Consider the following 21785-nt stretch of genomic DNA (forward strand, 5'->3'; position numbering starts at 1 on the left):
TGGTCTTTGGCTGTGAGTATGCTTGGTACAGTCTGACTCATGCTTTGCTATCAGAGCAGCGCTTTAATAGCAAACTGTTGAAATAATTGCGTCAAGGACAGCCACACGAGGGTCATGGCTCTTCATCTAACAAGTTGTGAGATATTTGTTATATTGGAACAAAAAAGGAATCCTCATGATAGTAATACGAATAAGGTTAAAAAAAACTTTTCAAAAAATCCACTATTTCGACGGAAGCTTCAGTTTTATCTACACAGCCCCGCCAACGCCAACTAGCACCCACTATTATTCAACTTTCTTAATTCACTGGATGTGTAAAACATTTAATTTCCCTGCTACAACTGAGGCTGGGCCTGGAGGAAAGAGGGGAGGAGAGGAGAGGAGCGCAGCGGCACTTAACTGGTTTTGTTATGAGGGTCCGATGTGTTCTCTGGCTGGCGTTGCGGAGCCCCAATCAGGTGCCATCACACCCGCTGTTTGAGAATATCATTGGCTGGTGGGGAAAGGAGCTGTGCGCAAAACCAACCTCGCTGCTCACACTTGCTTTACAGAAGCCGAGCTGTGAACATCATCCGCTTTGAGCGCTTAGGCGCAGTGATTACATCCTCATAGAGAAAGATAGGGAGAAAGTCGTGTTATTCGCCAGGCTTTCTTTAGAAGTTATATTTGTTGCTGATTTCGGTTGTGCATAAATAGGACTTTTTGCGTTCTTTCTCTGCTGGTGTGGAATTTCCTGTTTTGTTTTGTGACTTTTTTTCTGTGAAGAAGGGGCAGTCTGTTCTGTGCAGAGGCTATGAGTTGGCTATGCGTCCTGGCTCCAGCCTGCAATGTTTGCGCTGACGCCAAAACTCACAGACCGGTGCTGAATTGATTAAAACAGAGAAGCTCGGATCAAATGGCTGTGCTTCTCACAGCTGAAACGACACAATGTTCCACTGACCTGAGGCAGAGGAGAGGAATTTCAAAGTCGTGCAGCCTTGTTGCTGTTTATTTCACTGCCCTTTTACGGACAGAGAAAATGGGAAATGCTCATTTCTTGTGAGAAGAGGGAATAACATTTATTTTTTTTTCCGTTTTGAAGTGCACTTGGACAGAGGCAGAGGAGATGATTTGGTTAATATTCCTGCTCTCCACTCTGGATGGAGCTGCCTCTCAGCTACGCTACACGGTGCCAGAGGAGCAGGAACCGGGCTCTGTGGTTGGGAATATTGCAGAGGATTTGGGGCTGGACATTACCAAACTTTCCGCTCGCCACTTTCAGACTGTGCCTAGTTCACGGACACCTTATCTGGAGGTGAACTTAGAGAACGGTGCGCTCGTGGTGAAGGAAAAAATTGACCGGGAACAAATTTGTAAGCAGACCACCCAGTGCCTATTGCACCTGGAGGTGTTTCTGGAAAATCCATTGGAGCTCTTTCGTGTGGAGATTGAGGTGATGGATATCAACGACAATCCACCCAGATTTCCTGAAACAGACATTTCTGTGGAAATCTCGGAAAGCGCTATTCCCGGGACCCGTTTCCCGGTGGAGAACGCCTTCGACCCTGACGTTGGCACAAACGCGCTCAGTACATATGCCATAACGAATAACAACTATTTTTACCTTGACGTGCAAACACAGAGCGACGGGAACAAGTTTGCGGAGCTGGTATTGGAGAAACCGCTGGACAGAGAGCAGCAGGCAGTGCACCGCTATGTGCTGACGGCTGTGGATGGGGGCATCCCGCAGCGGACCGGGACAGCTCTCTTGGTCGTTAAAGTTCTGGACTCTAACGACAACGCGCCCACGTTTGACCAGTCCGTGTACACGGTTAATCTGCGGGAAAACTCACCCGTGGGCACTCTCGTGATTCAGCTCAATGCTACTGATGTTGATGAGGGACAAAACGGAGAGATCGTTTATTCTTTCAGCAATCATAACACACCGCGGATAAAGGAATTATTCAACATTGATGCCAGAACAGGTAGGATAGAGGTAGCGGGTGAGGTGGACTATGAAGAGAGTGTCACGCACCAGATCTATGTTCAGGCTAAAGATCTGGGAGCTAATGCGGTCCCCGCGCACTGCAAAGTGCTTGTCAAACTCGTGGACGTGAACGACAACACACCAGAGATCGGTTTCAGCACTGTGACTGAATCTGTGAGCGAGCAGGACGCCCCGGGCACCGTGATCGCACTTTTTAGCGTCTCGGACAGGGATTCTGATGAGAATGGACAAATGAGCTGTGAAATTTTAGGGGATGTTCCTTTTAAGCTGAAATCTTCCTTTAAAAACTATTACACCATTGTGACAGACGGACCGTTGGACAGGGAGAACACAGATTCATACACCATAACCGTGGTGGCTAAAGACAAAGGTCAGCCTTCCCTGGCTACCAGCAAGTCAATTAAAGTGCACGTCTCCGACGAGAATGACAACGCGCCCCGATTTACGCAGGCTGTTTATGATGTATATGTGACTGAGAATAACGTGCCCGGTGCTTTCATTCACGCCGTGAGCGCTTTGGACCCCGATGTAGGACAAAATGCTCTTATAACCTACTCCATATTGGAGTGTGACATACAGGGCATGTCCGTGGACACATATGTGTCAATAAATCAGGACACTGGCTACCTTTACGCACTACGCTCTTTTGATTACGAGCAGCTGAAGGAGTTCAGTTTCATGGTCCAGGCTAAGGACTCAGGTGCTCCCGAGCTCTTCTCTAACGCTACTGTAAATGTGATCATAGTTGACCAAAATGATAACGCTCCTACTGTGATAGCCCCTATCGGCAAAAACGGCACAGCCAAAGAGCACCTGCCACGCTCTGCGGAACCAGGCTATCTAGTGACGCGCATTGTGGCCATGGATGCAGATGATGGAGAGAACGCACGCCTGTCATATAGCATCCTACGGGGCAACGAGATGGGAATGTTCCGCATGGACTGGAGGACAGGGGAACTACGAACAGCCCGCAGGATATCTCCCAAACGGGATCCCCAGGGCTACTATGACCTGCTGATCGAAGTGAGGGACCACGGGCAGCCACCTCTGTCCTCCTCTGCCAGTGTGAGTGTAATTTTAGTGGACAGCGTGAATGAAGGCCGCGGTGTCGATCGCGGCTCAGCTTCCAAGACAAAAGAGACCTCCCTTGACCTCACCCTAATTCTCATCATTGCCCTGGGCTCTGTTTCTTTTATCTTCCTACTGGCCATGATCGTGCTGGCCGTGCGCTGCCAAAAGGACAAGAAGCTCAACATATACACGTGCCTGCTTGCTGGTGACTGCTGCCTGTGCTGTGGCTCGTGCTGCAGCAGGCAGGCTCGTGGCCGTAAACAGAAAAAGCTAAGTAAATCCGACATCATGTTAGTTCAGAGCACCAATGTAACGTCAGGAGTCGGGCCCGTGGGGCAGGTGCCCGTGGAGGAGTCTGGTGTAGGCGGCGTAGGAGGGGGGTTCGGCTCCCACCATCACCAAAACCAGAATTCCTACTGCTACCAGGTGTGTCTGACACCGGAATCTGCCAAAACGGATCTGATGTTTCTGAAACCATGCAGCCCCTCTCGCAGCACTGACACAGATCACACCAACCCCTGCGGCGCCATAGTCACTGGTTACAGTGACCAACAGCCGGACATCATATCTAATGGCAGTATCCTGTCTAATGAGGTAAGAGAGGCCTGAATCAGCATTAGCAGTCTCTCTGGGCTACATTTTGAGCTGCATCAAAAGAGCACAAAACCCCAATTTCAACAGTTAACCCAGTTTTTAGGCATGGCAAGCTGTTCTAATGTCAAACTCTCTCAAAAGACTTATAAAGGAATGTGCCATTGGCTGTTGTGCTTAGTGGCCTTTAACCGCTGTCATGCTTAATGGTGATTGGACATGTCAGTTTTTAAATCTGGTAGTCCTTTTTTTTTTTTTTTTTTTTTTTGGTAACAGATTGCTGTTAGATCACCCTTTACGTCGTGCGAAGAAGTTGAGTGCGCCAGATATTTTTCTTTACTTGCCAATTTCTTTAGACCACCAAGTTGAAAAACGTGTTTTATTTAATGTTTATTCTTTATTCAGTAAAAACGATTTAATTTGACGCACATATTAACCAGTTCCCACTTAAGGGCCAACAGTGTAATTTGTGAATTTTACAAAAGTATTTTAATAATTAATGAATTTTAGGCTACACGTTGGAGAGTTGTGGAACTTATATTGGTCATTCAAACGAATGTATTTTTTTAAATTACACAGAAGGGAGTATGTAATCAATAAAGCACTATAATGTGCAAAAAAAAAATCGCCCGGAGAGCGTTTCGCTCTGCTGGTTTAGCAACGCCAGAATCTTTCCCTAACAGTGGATCTTTTAAAAAATAAATAAACAAAATACTGCACATGTCCCCAGGAGGTTATAAAGTTTGCGTGGCAAATATAAGAATCTATAAGAAGATATGAGACCAGCGGCTTCAATAGACTTGATGTGCTCAGTCTGTGCGTTCTGCCAGCGGAGCTGTGGAGTTGGGGCTTTTTGTTGATTGCGGTTTGGCTGGACTGGAGCCAGACAGCCAGTCACAGCCTTGCCTTTTCTGTGCGTTAAGTATTCCGTGCACAACCCAGCACGGCAGCACGGTGAACAAAGGTTGTTCAGTTTCAGCATCGCGCGGCTCAATCATTTACGCATTCAATCGCCTCCCTAACCTACTCTCCCCTACTCTCGTCTCCTCTCGCCCACTCACTCACCAAGTGGATGCGCGCACCGTCGGTACCCCGCCTCACATAGCCACAACTTATTCTACACAGTTACACGTTGACATCAAGTGTATCCATATATGTTTTTAAATGCTTCTCTTATTTTGAAACATATGTCTCTCTCCTCTGTTTATTCGGCATCACATGTGACCAATGTTGTCTGTGGGTTTTCTAGACAAAACACCAACGAGCAGAACTCAGCTATCTTGTGGACAGACCCAGACGTGTCAACAGGTAGTGAAAAGCACACATTTAGCGACACATGCACAGACACTGAAACATCTCCAAATCACAGAGCCTAAAGAGCCACACACAATCCACCATCAGAAGACCTGTAACATTCAATATGCCTCATGGAGCCACAACCTATTCATATGTCTATAAAAATGAATATTACAACCATCAGTGTGAATCCCATATATTCTGCATCCTTAATTGTGGCTTTGAGAGGCTACACTGTTCCCAGTGTATCCATAACACTCATCTTCAATTTGGCATCAGTCCCATAACTGACGGAGTAGCGTCTATTAAAGCTGTAATGCTGGATTTCATTACATGCCATGTGTAACATCCAATTTAGACTCTTGATGGCCACCGTGACTATATTAATGTGGTGTTGATTTCTGACTCTCCCATTCCTTCTCCTTTCCCTTTTAATCCTGGCTTCTCTCTTCGTCTCCTGCTTCCCTGTCTCAACCTCTCTCCTTCTGCCCTATTACTATTTTCATACCTCAACTCTCTGCCCTCCCCACTGCCTCTTTTAGTTCGGCATTTCAAGAAGCAGATATTGTTAGCTCCAAAGACAGTGGTCACGGTGACAGCGAACAGGGTGACAGTGACCACGATGCCACAAACCGGGGTCATTCAGCCGGTGAGTTACCCCACATAATTACACCAACATATTAGCCCTCACACACCCTACCCTGATCTGTTTCAATAGTGTGTGTTTGTTATTGTGAATGGGATAAAGCTGAATTGTTGGTGCGGACCGGTGACTTTTAATTTCCTTAATTTGAGAGAGTGCGAAGGCCTAGACTCCGAGGTTGCTTGCTGGCACGAACTGGGCCCCAGAGGTGTTGATTACATTTCACAGCCGGGTGAAAAGGAGGGAAATTTGGGGGGAAATCTCTTCTCTTTCTTCCTTCCTTGCATTCCGACTTCTCTCGTTTTAAGTCTGCTGCTGTTTCAGCATGAAGTGGTGCTGAAAGGACAGTAAATGGCACTAAGGCAGTGTGAGGCCTATAGTGCTTTGGTGGCACAAATCAATATCCTCACTGAAGTGAAATGAAAGGCATTAAAGCTAAATTGATATAATGAGAAGCATTTCAATCAGCATTACACTTGGGGTGTTGTAGTACCTTTGATGTATAGATTCTGCTTATCAAAAAATATTAGTACCTTTTGCATTTTTTTTTTTGTAGCTTTTGCAGCTAAAATAAAGGTAAAATATCAGGATTAGGTAACATTTCCCCACCTACACTCATATTTCAGGTCTGTTTACTCACTCATTTCTCTTTTACACTTTAAAACAATGCAGATTTCTTTAGACATGTCTTTGGGTCTTATCATAAGGCTAGCCTTGTTCTATCTAAAATTCTATTAGGTTTTTACCTGTTTATTGATCAAAGTGGAGTCAGGCAAAAAGTGGAGCAATACAAAATCTCATTTCATATTGAACTGCCCTTTCCTTCTGAGGGATTGTTCCACACGACGCGTGTAAGACCCCTGTCTAGACGGGAGCCAGCCAAATATCATATCAATGCTGAGAATACAAATAGAAAAGATCAGATAGGTGTTGTAGGATAGTGAATGGTCCCTCATTAGGCTCTCCTGTGTTTGACATTGTTAATGAACGAAGCCAAAATAGAGAGCCAGTATGCAGCAGTGGTAGTGTCACTCTCTGCCCTCGCTCATGAAACAGGCTGGGAAGGTCAAACTGTGCGAGACTGAACTACAGAATTGGAAGAAATCCAAAACTCCCTTATTTTTTTATCAGAAAAAACCCTTGTGAAATGATTAATGGGTTTGCTTAAACATACACCTCTTGTTGGAATGCATGTAGCATTTCGCTGTTATTCAAGAATTTTGCCCAATGTTAACCAGCAGATCAGATTAAAAAAAAAAAAAAAGACAACAAGGAACATTGGATGTATAAGTATGTGATATATGTCTCAAGATATCAGAAAGGAATAAGTCCTAACATGATCCTGGACAAGTCTGAGACTGTACTTTATCACTTATTTTATGTGGAAAATTGTCTTGAATTCCTTTGTGACGATTTGCTAGTATAGTTACAGACCTACATTTTTGAATCGGTAACATGTTTCTTCAGCTTTATTTGGCTCCTAGAAACCTCATTTGGCACTGGTCTGGGAGTGTACACAGTTGGTGCTGTACTCTGTATTTCATACCAGGAAACCAACATTTGGTCCGCATGTTGGATTTAGAAGGGAACAGCTTAACACTCCATGGGAGGTAATATCACACGACTGGTATTTTGGAAAGAGGGACATTTGAGTTTCTCAGACTTCTGTAAACAAAACCAGATGGAGTGTGTGTCTGTGTAGGTGTAAAGGTATACCATTGTCTGATTTAATATGTAGGTGTATACATGATACCTGTATTGAATCTGCTTGTGTGTGTGCTGTGTAGAACACAAGGCTCAGTGATGATGTCTGTATTGAAACGGCTTTCTCCTTTGAGATGGTGCTGTGTGAAGCTTAAATGAGATTCAGTTTAAGAGGAAAGCAGTTGGCACTTTGCCATATATATATATTTTCTCTATATAGGTGTACATACTGCTCATTTGTGTCTCTGTTTTTCTCTGTGTTACTTAATAATATACAGGGACAGGAATGCTGTTGGTTGTCTTATGTGGATTGCGAGCTTCTGTAAGTTTAGTTGTGTTATTATGTGCTGTTTCCTGTATGAGTTTTGTGTTTAGTGCGAGTAGAAAGCCAGACTGCCAAAGCCTGAGCCATGATGACTTTGTACTGACCTGATGTACTTTTATGTGTTTCTTGAGAACCTGTGTTCACAACCATATGTTTGGCTGTGAACACACACACACACACACACACACACACACACACACACACACACACACACACACACACACACACACACGCACACACAAATATGCATATATATTTGTGTGTTTGACATGACTATGCCTAGATAACACTTCATATGCTTGTGTTCTGTGTGTGCATGCGTTTGCCTGACACACACATATTCTTTTCTTGGGTTTGTGGCAGGGTCTCATCCTTCATTCTGTCTCCCCCACACGTTGGCTCTCCGCAACACTCGGCTGATCAGTAATTCATTTCTAGATCCTTTGCATAGCAATTATCAAAGGAGGGTTAGAGGCAAGGTTTCCTCATGGGACCGCACAGCACACTCTCCTTTTTTGTGCACCTCAGAATATTTCAAATCAAGGGAAAACCATTTCCAGTTGGCATATCATCAACTACACCTGCCTTAGCTTTCCGCTCGGCCGCTCGGCTGACACTTTAGAAAATAAGTCTCCTGACGTGGTTTTAAATCAAAGGGACACTGCCTGTGAGCCACCAGATACCTTTAAAAAGTGGGCAAATGGCTTTTTCTCAAAGCAGCGTGTCTGCAGTGAGGCACTGGTTCATCAACAGCTGAAGCACTATTGACTGACTGCCACACCTTTTATAGCCCAAGACTTCTTTTTCCCAAATTATACACTGCTCTCCCATCATCTAAATTGGAGGTGACAACAGGAGTGAGTGAACGTAAGAAAAAAAGGTGACACTTAAGAGAGGATAAAATATTCATCAGGAAAAAAAATTGGCTTCACAGAAACATTCGATCAGCTGTGGAAGACTGCGTGACGGGTGGGAGACTGGAAATGATCATTATCATGACGTTTGTTATGGTGAGAACAACAGCCGTGACAAATGAGACAATTAAATCACTGTGGCAACGGTGTATTAGATGGCTGATTATGAATTAGTGGCGGCCACAGTGTTGCAGTTTCCCATGTCAGTAAGCTGTCAGAGGAATTTAGCACACAGTGTTTTGATACCACCTTCTCTCATTGTCCCAGACACTAAAGGGCAAATGGTTTGCATAGAAATATAGATTTATGCCAAAAGAATGTCATAAACAAACAAATGCAATCTGTGAGATGATTAAGAGAACATCTCAAGTTTTCGTTTAAAAGCTTGCATAAAGGAAACTCGAACGAAAAGGAGTTGAGGGGAAGAAAATACACAAATGCATTCGGAAGACATTTCCTTTGCTTAGGTGAAAATGACAAACAAAAGGCAAACAGTCATAACCGAAAAGCTTTCACTCATGAAAACCTTTTCAAGTCCGTAGTTAAAATAGTAACACCAGACAAAGGCTGCAACTAACAATTATTGTGTCATCAGTTGGCTGTGCATCATGTTTTTCATCATTTATTTAGTTTAATTTCTGACTGAAATCATTTCAAAGCTCTAAATGGTTTAATGCCTAAAAATATTGTTACATAATTGCTTGTTTGTCTTGACCACCAGTCCAAAGGATATGTAGTTTACTATCGTATAAAACAAGCAACAACACTGGAATCAGCAAATGTTTAGCAATTTTTTGCTTAAAATCACTGCTCTTAAGGAACGGCTATTTTAACAAGAAACAATGACAGCAGAATACTTTCGTAAATGTGCAACCTCTGAACGAAGATGGCATGATGGAAGTTTGGTGAACTCATTGTGTAGATCCACACTTATTGCCTTTGAATTGGAAGAATTTGAAAAGAGCTCGCTGCAAAATCTTCTGCAGGAAACAGAATGAAAAAAATAAACATTTTCTCATTAAAAAATTACTTTGCATTCTACCTGAAATAGGCAGACATGGCATCTCTTCTACTAACACGACTCATTTGTTGAATTCAAAAATAGTCAATACAAATCAGAGCAGAGAAAGATAAAAGAGAATTCTGGCAATCAGTTTGATTAACTAATTGACGAGATTGCTCAGATTCCTGCAAGATGTCTTTCTTATCTCTGTGGAAGCACTTAAACAGTTTCCATTTTGAATGACCTCTTTGTAACATGGCTAAGGTAGATGGAAGAGGATTCTCTGTGTGAAAAAGAAACCACAATAGGAACATGTCCTGCAGTGATTACTAATACACTCAAACAACTTTAGCACCTTGATGAATACCCTCTTCAGTATAAATAGGGTATAGCTTTTGAATAAACTGAATGTGTTTTTAACCCTGAAGTGATTGAAAAAAGAGGACACAAGTATGGCTGTAGTGCCTGTACATGGACATACCTTGAATCTGTTAAAAACTCAAGATCAAAAGTGAAAGAGTATTGTATTCTTTTTTCCTCACATGAGGCCTTGAAAATTTCGAAGTAAAAGGTAAGGCCGTAAGACTATTTGCAAACTCTGGGGGAGTCATAAACATGCTTTGGCCATTTTCTCTCCAGAAAATGAATGTCACTGAACATCTGGTCTAGCTTGCCTGAATAAACCTATTAAAAAAAGAGTAGGACGTCACGATACATAGATTAGGTAAAATATTAGAAACAACAGTCTCTGAGTGCAATTTTATAATAACATCTGAAGGCCAGAAATAAGAAAAGAAAAGCTAAGTAGTAATAAATCAAAATTTTGTAGAACGATGCTGTCAGAAGTTCTTTTGTCAAAGAACTGTACACTGTAATTCTTGGCATTCAACAAAGGTCCAAATCATACAAACTGTCCCTTTGCACTTAATCAAGCAGTGACTGTTACAGGAGGGGCCATCTTGGCTCTCCATCCCAGCGTAGTTGCTGCCTAACAAACATTGAAAATGGTAGCTAGGAACATTCTTTTCTGTCTGTCATTACGTCTAGAATTGTGAGAGCCATCTTGTTCTGTTTTGGCCCTGGGAGGTCTCTGGTTTACTCATCACAGCCTCTCTGGCCAACTCATGTAAGGAAGCTCTGCTACTCCCCTGCCGTACGCTGCTGCTGTCCAAATATTGATGTTTTGTGTCTGTATTCTCTCTGGAGCAGTGGAGGACAAGATGAAAAACAGAGGTATGGATAGAAGACACCCTCCACCTGGGGGAACAGGAGTGCTCTTTTTTTAAGGGTGGAGAAAACAAAATAAGGAGAGAAAAAGCAACAGGCAAGGAGAGGAAAGAAGGAGAATTACATGTGACAGAAAATAATGAGAGACAGAGGACGAAAGGAAAGAAACTCATAGGGACTAATAGAGAATGAGAGACTGCAAATCTAAGTGTAAACCCACAAAATGAATTCAAACTAGAGGCTCGTGTTTTCCTGAGAAATTGTTTTCCTTCATTTCCCTGCTCGCTGTTGCTGGATGTATGTCAGACAGCGCAATTAGTCAAATCACACCAACAAGGGATTTCAGAAACATGCAGAGTTGTAATGGGGGGGGAAAGGAAAAGAAAAAAGAACAGAAGTGCTGATTGCTTATTAGCAAGTAGATCAGGTTTTTATTGTGTAGCATCGTTTACATTGTCTCCTGCATGTGCATGTGAGAGTGCGTATGTGTGTTCTTCCTGCCTGATGAGGTCACAATGAGAGATAGGGCTGCTGGCAGGGCCTGTCATTGCCAGTCACTGTTTTGGTTGTTGTTTTTCTTCCTGCCTGAGGAGGAAAAGGTGCTTCACGGGGATCAACAGCTACTTGGTGTCATGTATGCATGCCCTGTCTGTTTGCTCGTATAAATTTACATATCTCTGTATTAATGGAGTATTTCAAGCATGTATGTGTGTTTGCAAACATATATGTTCACGTTGTCAGTTTTTCAAGAGTGAGTTGGCAGGCAAAAAATCACTGAGCATTTCGGAAGCTGTAACACGACTTTCAGCCTGATATATGGTAAACAGTGCAGAGCAGACTATATTTTTACATCCTCTCCAGAGTACAGTGCGAACTGAGAAATGAGAAATACGGAACAAACAAACCTTTTCTCTTATAATCCTTCAGTATTAACTTTTTATTGGTATGCAGGTGTGGGTACCATGTGGTTTCTGCCAAATATATGTCTGGTTTACGCACCTGTGCTTCAGTCTTCCTGCTCGTTTGTTTATACATTTAAGAATGTATATATGTATGCATTATGACACCCAATTTCTTTATCCACACAATACCTCAGAAATGACAGGAAGTGGCCTGAGGTCAACGCCCTTCACGTGTGAGAAGAGACATTTCTGAATAGTCCACCAAAAGGTTAAAGGGCAAATATAAAAGTGGGAATTAACAGAAATACCATAATTTATATGCACCCAGCCTTTAAAGACACCATAAATATACATTAGTTCTTGGGGTGAATTGGAGGGTAAATTGAAGTAAACGCCACTCAAAAATGGAATCAGCATTACAAATATCTCCTGGAGCAGCTTTTCCTGGACTAGTCCTGATGGAATTGAGAGATTTTTCATTTTCTTCTCCATCGGATCGGTTTGTGCTGCCACTGAGCCACATCCCTTCTATGATAAAAAACAAATGCACCCTTTGGCAGCAAAAACCTGTGACTTGTGCTTACTCATGGGGCAATCAAACCAGACAGTGTATACAAACTAAAAACATATCTCATGACTTTAAATCTTTCGTAACCAAACAAAATATGTAAGGTAAAATACTAAACAAAGAACTTGTCAGCTCTAACACATATCTATTTTAAACTATTTAAACTCAGATAAGGCAGCTGCTCCACACAGCCTTGAATAATTAGAATTAGAAAAGTGGCATCTGAATGAATGTTTAAAAAATATTTGTGAAATAGGGTTGAAGCACATAAAAGCTAATGTTTAATTGGACATTTGTAATGCTGTTTCTGGTAAATCAAAGCCAGCCTCCAACTCAGCCCACCTCTCTCTAGCCCTTTTCCCATCTCCATCTGTAAGGTTTGGGTCTCCCTTGTCTTTTCTGGCCATTGCTCTTTCCATCTGTGATTGCCCAGGTTTCCCCTCTCGTTCCTTATGGTTCCTGCAGTCTTGCCGTTTCACCCGCCTGCTGTCTCTTTTTCTGAAATCTGTGAGTCCCCCCAGTCTGTTTGGCCCTTGTTGTCTCTAGCTCTCTGGTCACTGTACAGTCTTGTGCCTCTCTCGCTCCCCATGAGGCATGAATTAGCAAGATTAGATCCACACGACGCGCACAAATAGAAGGAAATGGGATCTGTTGTAGTGGTAGTTCTGACAATATAAAGACTGATATTGCTGTGTTATTTACATGTGCAGTGGTCAATATTTACTATTAAAATAACTGGCGATGTATAACACAACAGAGTCAAAACTACAATAATGTTTTTGTTGTATGTTTAATAATTTGCATCGAATTAGATTTAATTAATTTTAAGGTTATTTCGAAATACGTAACCGTTTACTGGCTGTTCTCATCTCATCATTTTTTAGCCTTTTTCCCCCGTCTTCAGTATTTTCAAGGATTACCTTAGTTGCAGTTCAATAAATAAATACATAAATAAATAAATGCATCCATAAACAGTGAAACCAGTTATCCCACTTAACATAAAAATGATAGACAAAAAAATCCTACCTAAATCTCAGCTTTATTATTAATGCATTAAGCCTACATAATACTTTCCAGATGATGAAAGATACTGTATTCTGTCTCCACAACAAGGGATTCAGCTTTATTGCATTATTTGTGCACTTAAGATTTAGTCTAGCATTGTTCAGAAGAACATTAACTAGAACTACAATTAATTTATTTTAATTTGATAAACATGAGAAGGAGGTACAAGTGCTTTTTTGCCTTGACTAACATCTGCAAGTATGCATATAGCCTGCGAGGTCACCAAAATAAGTTCAGAAAGTGCGGGTTGTACCTTTTGTTGCTGATGATTGCTCAGATCATTATATTGAACACATGGAAACAGGGCAACTTCATTTTGTTTATTTATTTATTTATTTGTAAATTGTCATGATACTGAAATATAACAAACAGCAAAGCAGTTGCAATCTACCAGACAGAACAAACAAAACTTAACTAACAATATGAACCTTATGGATACTTTCTTCTGTACTCAGTTCTCGTCTTTTAGAAAAGAATGTATAGGTTCAAATGATCTGTAATCCATGACAGGTTGTGGAAATGGCAGAAAAAAAACATGCTCTGTAGATGGCAGATAATATTAACACATTTATTCGTTGACATGACTGCACTGATCACTACTGACTATACAGACTCTCCCACACACCCCTACCCTCTCAAAAAATATGAAAAGAGTCTAGCTTCTCTGCTTTTTCTCTAACATTATTTTGTTTGTGTGTGTACATGTGTAGTGTTAGTAATGGAGCAATAGAGACACTATCAGTTGAATGGATCAGTAGAATAGATCTGAAACCCACTCAGCCACAGGGAATTATCGCCCACTTTCTTTCCCTTGCTCTTTTTTTCGCTTTCCTTATGAAACAGATCTCTTTCCTCTTCTCACCCAAAACCGATCATCTCCTGCTTCTATCGCGTCATTTGAAGGCTTTCCTAAACCATCCAGATTTCACTGGAGAGCCAGGAAAACTACAATCCACTATGCACATGAGCACACACACACTCTGACACAGAGACAGTTTAATTAACACAACTGGTACTTCCTTCATGCTTGGGGTTTATGCGTGAGTGTGTTTGACATTCTATTATATCATTTCAGAGTTGATTTGATCTTTTTTATGTGGTCTTTTGTTTTTGGCAGAAGCTGTGTGCCAATTACACACTTTGTCGGTTGGTATAGGGATGATTGACATTAGAGTGTGGTTATGTAGCCAGTGACTATTTTGTTGGTTTTGTGGCACATTTCTTAACATAATTATCGTTTTTTGTGTACAGACGAAGGAATATAGATTCGCATTTTGTCTCCTGGTGTTTCAAAATCAATTGTGAGACTGAGGATGTTGATGTCGGGGGGTGGGGGGGTTGAAATGTTTTCTCAACACCACATCACTTTGATTGCACATTTCATTCGGAATGAATGGGGTGAGGAAGAAAACAAACAATTCGCTTCATCAATGTTGGCCTTGTCTCTTTGATGAATAGCTTTTGCAGCACTTTTTCTGCTTGCGACATTGGCAAATGATTGCTAACTTGTGTTCTCTCTTCTTCTTTCACTCATCTCTCCCTCCATCTCCCCTTTCCACTCCAAATATTTATACTGCTTCTTTTATCATGACCCCATTCCTTTTTTCTTACTTATTGTCCTCCATCAACATTTCTGGCTTTCCATTTGTGCTTTCTTCATTTGCACTTGGCATCCTCTCTCTGAATACTCTCTATAGGCACTGACCTGTTCTCCAACTGTACAGAAGAGTGCAAGGCCCTGGGTCACTCTGACCGCTGCTGGATGCCATCCTTTGTGCCATCAGATGGGCGTCAGGGGCCGGACTACCGTAGCAATCTGCATGTCCCCGGCATGGATGCCACACTGCCCGACACTGAGGTACCCTCCTCTGTCAACCTCTCCGACCAACTCACCATGACCTCGTCCACTGCCTCGTCCAACGATAGGTCATTCTCCACCTTTGGCAAGGACGGCCAAAGGTCACAGTCACACCACAGCCTTCACCATCATCTCCATCAGCAGCAACAGCAGTACAGCTCCAGCACGCTAGAGAGGAAAGAGTATGATAGGGGGACCCTACCATACAAACCCACCTTTCTCTGTGAGTATCAGTATGAAAGGTCCCTGGGACCCTATGACTTTGGTCTGGTCCAGTACAGATACTAAAGGAGGGGACAATGAATCTGCCTCTTGATTCTGATCTGGACTTTTTTAATGATGTTCATCAACTTTTATTTCTTCTTTTATTAAGGAGTTTAAAATTACGGCTTTATCTTTTGTTATATCGTTCTGTTAAGTTTTTTGATTTTGTTTTTTTTTTTGTAAATTATCATTAATTTTATCAATTGTAAAATGTAAACTATTTCTAACTGTCCTTCTCCAAAAGACACTTAAATTTTTAATCAACCTCACCCTAACTCTAAATGCTGCTTGTAATTATGTGACTTATTCTAAAGTAATAATAAAAAAATGAATTGGACTTGTGTTAATTTGCTGTTGCCCCTTTCTTTTTCCTTTTTTCCAAATTCTCCCCTCAAAATCCTTTTTATCTGATGCTCATATAAGTAAAGGTTGTCAAAACAAGCACACGTCATGTTTCCACATATCTACATTGTGTGATTGGAGCATGCAAAGAGAAAACAAAAGACAGATCATCTCATGATGTAGAGGACATCTTTTTCCATTTGCTCAACATTGGTTTTGCTCGAGCATGATGACTTCCTTACTGAATAGCTCAAAAGGTGAAACACAACCCACGCTGCTGCTTCTTCTTCACAAGGACTGAAGTCCATTTTGTTCTACAAAGGAACTGTTGAGTATCTATACTTGCTTGCTTGTGGATCAATACATGACATAAATAAGAGTGGGTGAGATGGGCTGTCAACAATGAGGTCAAAATATTTCAGTTGGCAATGTCACGTACACAAGTTTTCTGCAAGAAGGCAGGAAACTATTGCAGTATAAAGTAAGTTTAATTTGGCAAAAGAAACATATTGATAATCACTGAACCACTAAAATTGAGACTTCAGTTTCCAGTTTGCATTTCTAAGGAAAGCAAGGGGAAAAAAAGGATGGCTGGACACTTCTTAGCACCTTCAATTGCTTTCCAGGCTCCCACATTACATGAATATTCTATTAGCTCTAAGAGTAGAGAATTGATTTGATATACACATTCAGTAGAGAAGTCATTTCCAGTCAAGTCACCATCATGTTAACCACCACCCTCCATGATACTGCATGCTGACTGTGGGCTGTCTCTCAGGTAAACGATGAGCACCATAACCTGCTTTTTTCTTGTTTGTGACTTAATAGAGGCAAGCAATCTTCTTCTTGCACATCAGGTCTGTGTGAAAAATAATTGGTATTTAGCCTTTAGGTGCTAGAGCTTGTTTTGCTCCAAATATAGCTGCCTGTGTGTCTGCTCATCTCGTCTGCCTTGCAGGGTTAGGATAAATGTGCTCCATATTCGCTCAGTCCAAAACTCACAACTTTATTTTATTTCAATTTACTTTTTTGATGTTACCTCCATTTTTTCTTATCAGTTGAAATAAATGGACCCACTGTGCCACAGCAAAGGTTTTGCTGTTCATCATTCTGTAAGAAAATAGGCTATCAGAATAGTCCCAGAAGCTGAGACTTTATTAAACAATAGGCAATATATTCTACTTTTAAAAATAGCATCTTGTGCTGCTATGGCAATACTCTGATCACCAGGGTTGTCTTGATAAAGTATTTATAAATGTTTAATGATCCATTTATAGATAATTAATGAATCAATTAGTGCTCTGTGTATTTTCTACGCATGCATCATGTAGCCACCAAATTTTGGAGCATTTATCTTCACTGATAGACATGTTTTTACCCAATTCCCAAATTAGTTTTACAATTATGCTGTGAGAACCAGCCTCTAGGGTGTATAAATAACTTCACAGAGAGTCCTTTGTGGCACGTATCCTTCAAGAGATAGTATTTCGAGCCGCCTGTGTCACTAAAAAGCCTCGAGGGAAAGGGTGTCATTTGTCTTAACGAGTGTGTTCTCTGTCTTTTCAGCCCGCAAAAGGATTTGCTAGCTCATTCCATGTGGATCTGTCGGAGACAGCGTGAATTCCTTTACTAGACCACCAACACTGATGCTGGAGACAGCGAAATAAAACTAAACAAACGGCAACCTGGACAACAGCAACCTTGGTTAAACTTCATTATCTTGGGTGGCGAACTGTAACGAAGCCTTGGCTGTGTCTGCTGAGGGAGGAAAGGAGAAATAAAAACTGAGTAGCTGTAAACCTCTAGATATCAAAAGAGCAATCCAAGGCCTTATTTCTCTCAGCAGGACTGAGACCGGGGCCGAAACTCTTGACCATGTGAAAATTACAATGTCATCAGCAGACAGAGGAAAGGAACTGAAACAAACAGAGGAATACAAATCATGTGTGATGATGAGGGAACGGTTAAGTCAAGAAGGTGTTTTTGTTGACTGAAGAGTTAGCCTCTAGAAATTTGTGTGTGCCTGTTTACATAAAGAAAAAAAACTAAAGAAAAAAAAACAAATGTTTCTGTACAAACTTCAACCAACGTCACACGGAACCCTTTAGCTATTTCTATGGTCACCACTAAGCCAGCTGTACAGAGACTGTGTTGCGGGAAGGAGACAAACTGCCAGAGTGAAAGTGAGAGACAATTAGAGGAGAGCGAGAGAGAGAGAGCAGATGTTGTACAGGTATGAAAAAAAATCATGGTAAAGAGGGGCAAGCAGAGAAAATGTGAAGTATTATAAATTCTGTATCTCTGGTTTTTAACTTGACTGTCTTTATATAACTTCTCTTTTTTGTTTCTGTTGTTCTTTCTGTGTGGTTAAAGTGTGCAAACTCTAAAATATTCCAACTTGCAATTACAGACAGGAACATGTGGTCTAGCGCTGAGTTCAATCATCTTTCCAGATAAGCCACTTCAGGAAGGAGCTCTGAACAAAAGTACTGTGTAGAAAAAGAAGCTCATTAGCCTCATGTTCAGTTTATCTATATAAAAAAAACCACACACACGTACACACACGCACACACATACACACACAAATGAATGTTCTCATTTCTGAAGTAGTAACAGTTCTGATGTTCCTTCCTGAGCTGACTGACTGCAGAGAAAGTAAAATTTCCTTTGATGAGGGTGTGGTTCCCTTGATGCCATTGGCCTATACATAAACAATCAGACACATTCAGTGGTTTTTATCATGTGTGCAAAGTGTTTACTGTGCTATTTTAAAAGCTTATAAATGAATATAAATCTATATATATAACTATATATATATATACGCATACAATATACTTTTTTCTGAAAACTGTGTAACCATTGGTTAGTTTCTACACCTCATATCGTCATTCAATCTAATAAAACCAAGTGCTACAAAATCAAGATGATTAAAGTGAAGGGAGAGTGCTTCAGAAAACCCCTTCACATGAACCAAGAATTAAGTTGATCTTATTTGATTGTTACTTTTCACCACTTACAGGTGCTGGGCCTTGCTGTGTGTAGCAAAGAACCAGTTGAGTTGTTTTGGCCTGTTGTGTATTTTTACTAACAGAACATTTGATCATGTACAGGACAGAGGGCTATCACTGCAAGATATTGAAGGGTTTTGCAATCATACAGGGAAGGCATACACAAATACAGTACATATGAACATCAAAGATGGTGAGGCGCAAAGAATTGCACACACATATACATACACAGACCAAGTGGTGATAAATAAACAGTGTCATTGAAGTTATTTAAAGTGTGTTTTGTTGCATTCATAAATCAGTTAATGTTTACTCAGTTCACCATATCAGTTTAGTTATGGGTGTGCTAACATTTGCTAATTACCCCCAAAAAAGTCTGGCTGAGCTGATGCGAATGCCACAGGTTTTTTACAAGTTGATTTGAAGATGGTGCTGATGAAAAATTAGAGAGCTGCCAAATTCACTGTGCATGTTTGCAGCAGATTTTGTGACAATCTACCCAACAGTCAGAGACATTTAAAAGATTACACAGGTGTCATTAGGATTTCTCCTCTGGGGGATAGTATTGTCTGAATCAAATCCAGGCATAATGAAAGTTGGAAGGATTCAAAGGAAGAGTGCCTCTACCAAATCACACAACAGTGTAGTTGTTGAGATATTTCAGCTTATAAAACTGGCAAAGTCACTCTCATACTTAATAAACCGTAGTCTAGTGTCACTGATATGGTTAAAACCACATTATAAACATTAACAGTAGCGCTTTTATATTTTTATGAAGAATTTTTTTTTTTTTGGTGAACCTGTGAACCATTTGTTCCGCTAAGGCAACAAAACAATTTATAACTTCAAATCTTCACAGCCCACTTCAACTGCTTTGGTGTTGTTTTAAGCACATGGTTTTTCGTTTTAAAAAATGCATAGCTCTATCCCAAAAGATGTCTTGGATTTTCAAGAAGTAATCACCATGGTTTTGCTCTACTTTCCCCATTCCCTGACCTCAATAGCTTTTCATAAAAAAAAAAAAAAAAAATCCCTATCCCACCCTTTCACTCCAGTGTGATCTTCACATGGCCTGGCACAAGTTCACAGACACATGAAGAAAAAGAAGAAGAGAAGAAGAGGAGCACTGGAGTCTGAAATCATGAGGGAAACAGCAGTCCCTCACTTGACGTCCTAAAAACAGAGATGATCTGTTTGTGTCTATCACAAGATAGCCCTCATCAAAGAGCAGGGATACATGTGACCAGAGTATGTGACTAATCTGGTGGTTGCCTTCATGAATGAATTGCCTTTGGGGTACTGATCTCACCCAGAAACAATCCAGGGTATGTTTATTTATGAGACTGGAAAATTAGAGGAAAAGGAATGAGAAAAAAAAGAGGTCACAGCTTGGATTAGTCTTAATATGGTAAAATAGGGTAATACGTTGGTATCAACAAGTTTTTTTTGTTTTTTTTTGTTTTTAATCACGGTTTCTCTCCTGTTAACATTGTCCCCAAAATATTCTCATGAGAAATTTGGGTTAACATTATCCCATTAATTTTGAAAGAACTGAAATGGCAAAACTTAAAATTTGTGAGCATTAAAATCTATTGTTTAATATGGTTACTACTGACATCTTCTGACCTTGAAACAATTTCAAGTACGGCATGAATATTTTTCCCTGTAATTACCTCATTATGAAAATTTGATCTGAAAATTATCATCATGCAATCATGCAATTATCATTGCCCCACCATTACCCTGTTGTAACCAAAAAAATTGGGGGCATTACCTTTATTAAATAAAGGTCAGATAAGTCCAAAATCTAAATTTGATAGATATGGGATCATACGTAACAGAACCATTTTTAATGCTACATTCTAAACAGATATGCGTGTCATTGGTAAAGAATTTGAGGTATCATTTTGAATCACTTAAGAAAGTAATCCAATTTAATTTGTAAATAACCCAAAGGCTTGAGTCTTTTGTGTTTCTTGACTAGGTTCAGGCTACTGTTTATAGCTGTTACAAATGGCTCTGTCAAGGACAGAAAGAAGCTGTTTTCACAGCTCTGATGACTTCACCAATCATTGCATTAAGTGTTATTGGACTGTCTGATGGTTAACTGTTTAAAAAAAGAAAAGAAAAAACACTGTTGTATTTTAAAATGAATAGTTTTTAAAAATAGAAGTGTTTCCTGATTTATAATGGCTTTAGTTCAGTAAATAAACAACTCTGTCTGCTTAAGTATTACTTATTTAAGTGTTTATTTTAAATGAAAATAAAATGACAATATAGACAAACATCTGGACTTCACCAAGCAGGCTGCATAATCTGAAGGTGGATACTGACATTCTATCAGCGGCTGTAAATTGCAGTGATGTGATTCCTCTTCTTCTTGATGGCAAACAGAGAGAATACAAGTCATGACAACTGATATGTCTTATCCATTTCATCTCCCCATAAAAGGTTGAGTGAGGTGACCAAGCTGTCTGTCTTAGCCACACAGCCTATCCCACATATTTCTCCCCTGGCAGACCTACTTCATTACTCTCGCTAAATAGACTTTCAAGAGACCTCATCAGCCATCATTTACACAGCCTGGTCCAACCACCTTTCACCATGGCCATCTCATCAGACATATACACACCCTGCCGTTCACACATGTATGGCACACCCATGCAGACTTCCTCCTTTGCCTTCTTATCCCTGGCTACCTCATCAGTCTACATGAGCCCACACACACTCTCACAAAAACACTCCCATATCCTTGGGCTCTATTCCCCAGCCACCTCATCAGGCCAGAGCAGACAGCTATTACAGTGTGCGCTTCAATGCCTATTTCTACTCCTATCTCTTTCCTTATCTGTTGGCAGGAGAGGTCTGCAACAACCTACTGACCAGAGACGTAGCCTCGCTGCCCTGTTGACCGGAATGCATTTTGTGAACATTTAGCAGAATGCATTCTAGCTTTTCACACAACAAACTCCATTCAACAGCTGTTCATTTGATTCATTTCACCTCATGTCAGGCAG

General features: G+C 40.9%; 1 protein-coding gene across 2 annotated transcripts; it reads left to right on the plus strand.

The window, feature by feature from the left end:
* Positions 1-341: 341 nt before the first annotated feature.
* pcdh10a (protocadherin 10a) lies at positions 342-20997 on the plus strand. 2 transcript variants are annotated; one of them, XM_004538854.3, is made up of 5 exons: positions 342-3652; positions 4899-4957; positions 5488-5594; positions 14994-15154; positions 17327-20997. In XM_004538854.3, exons 1-5 carry the CDS (start codon positions 1106-1108, stop codon positions 17378-17380), a joined length of 2928 nt encoding a protein of 975 aa, XP_004538911.1. In that variant the 5' UTR covers positions 342-1105; the 3' UTR covers positions 17381-20997. The 2 variants fall into 2 exon arrangements, with proteins under 2 accessions (XP_004538911.1, XP_004538910.1); XM_004538853.3 differs by having other exon boundaries at positions 529-3652; positions 14994-15377.
* The last annotated feature ends 788 nt before the right edge of the window (positions 20998-21785 follow it).

This window comes from Maylandia zebra, linkage group LG6 (assembly GCF_041146795.1).
Source record: "Maylandia zebra isolate NMK-2024a linkage group LG6, Mzebra_GT3a, whole genome shotgun sequence".
In the NCBI taxonomy this organism is placed as follows: Eukaryota; Metazoa; Chordata; class Actinopteri; order Cichliformes; family Cichlidae; genus Maylandia; species Maylandia zebra.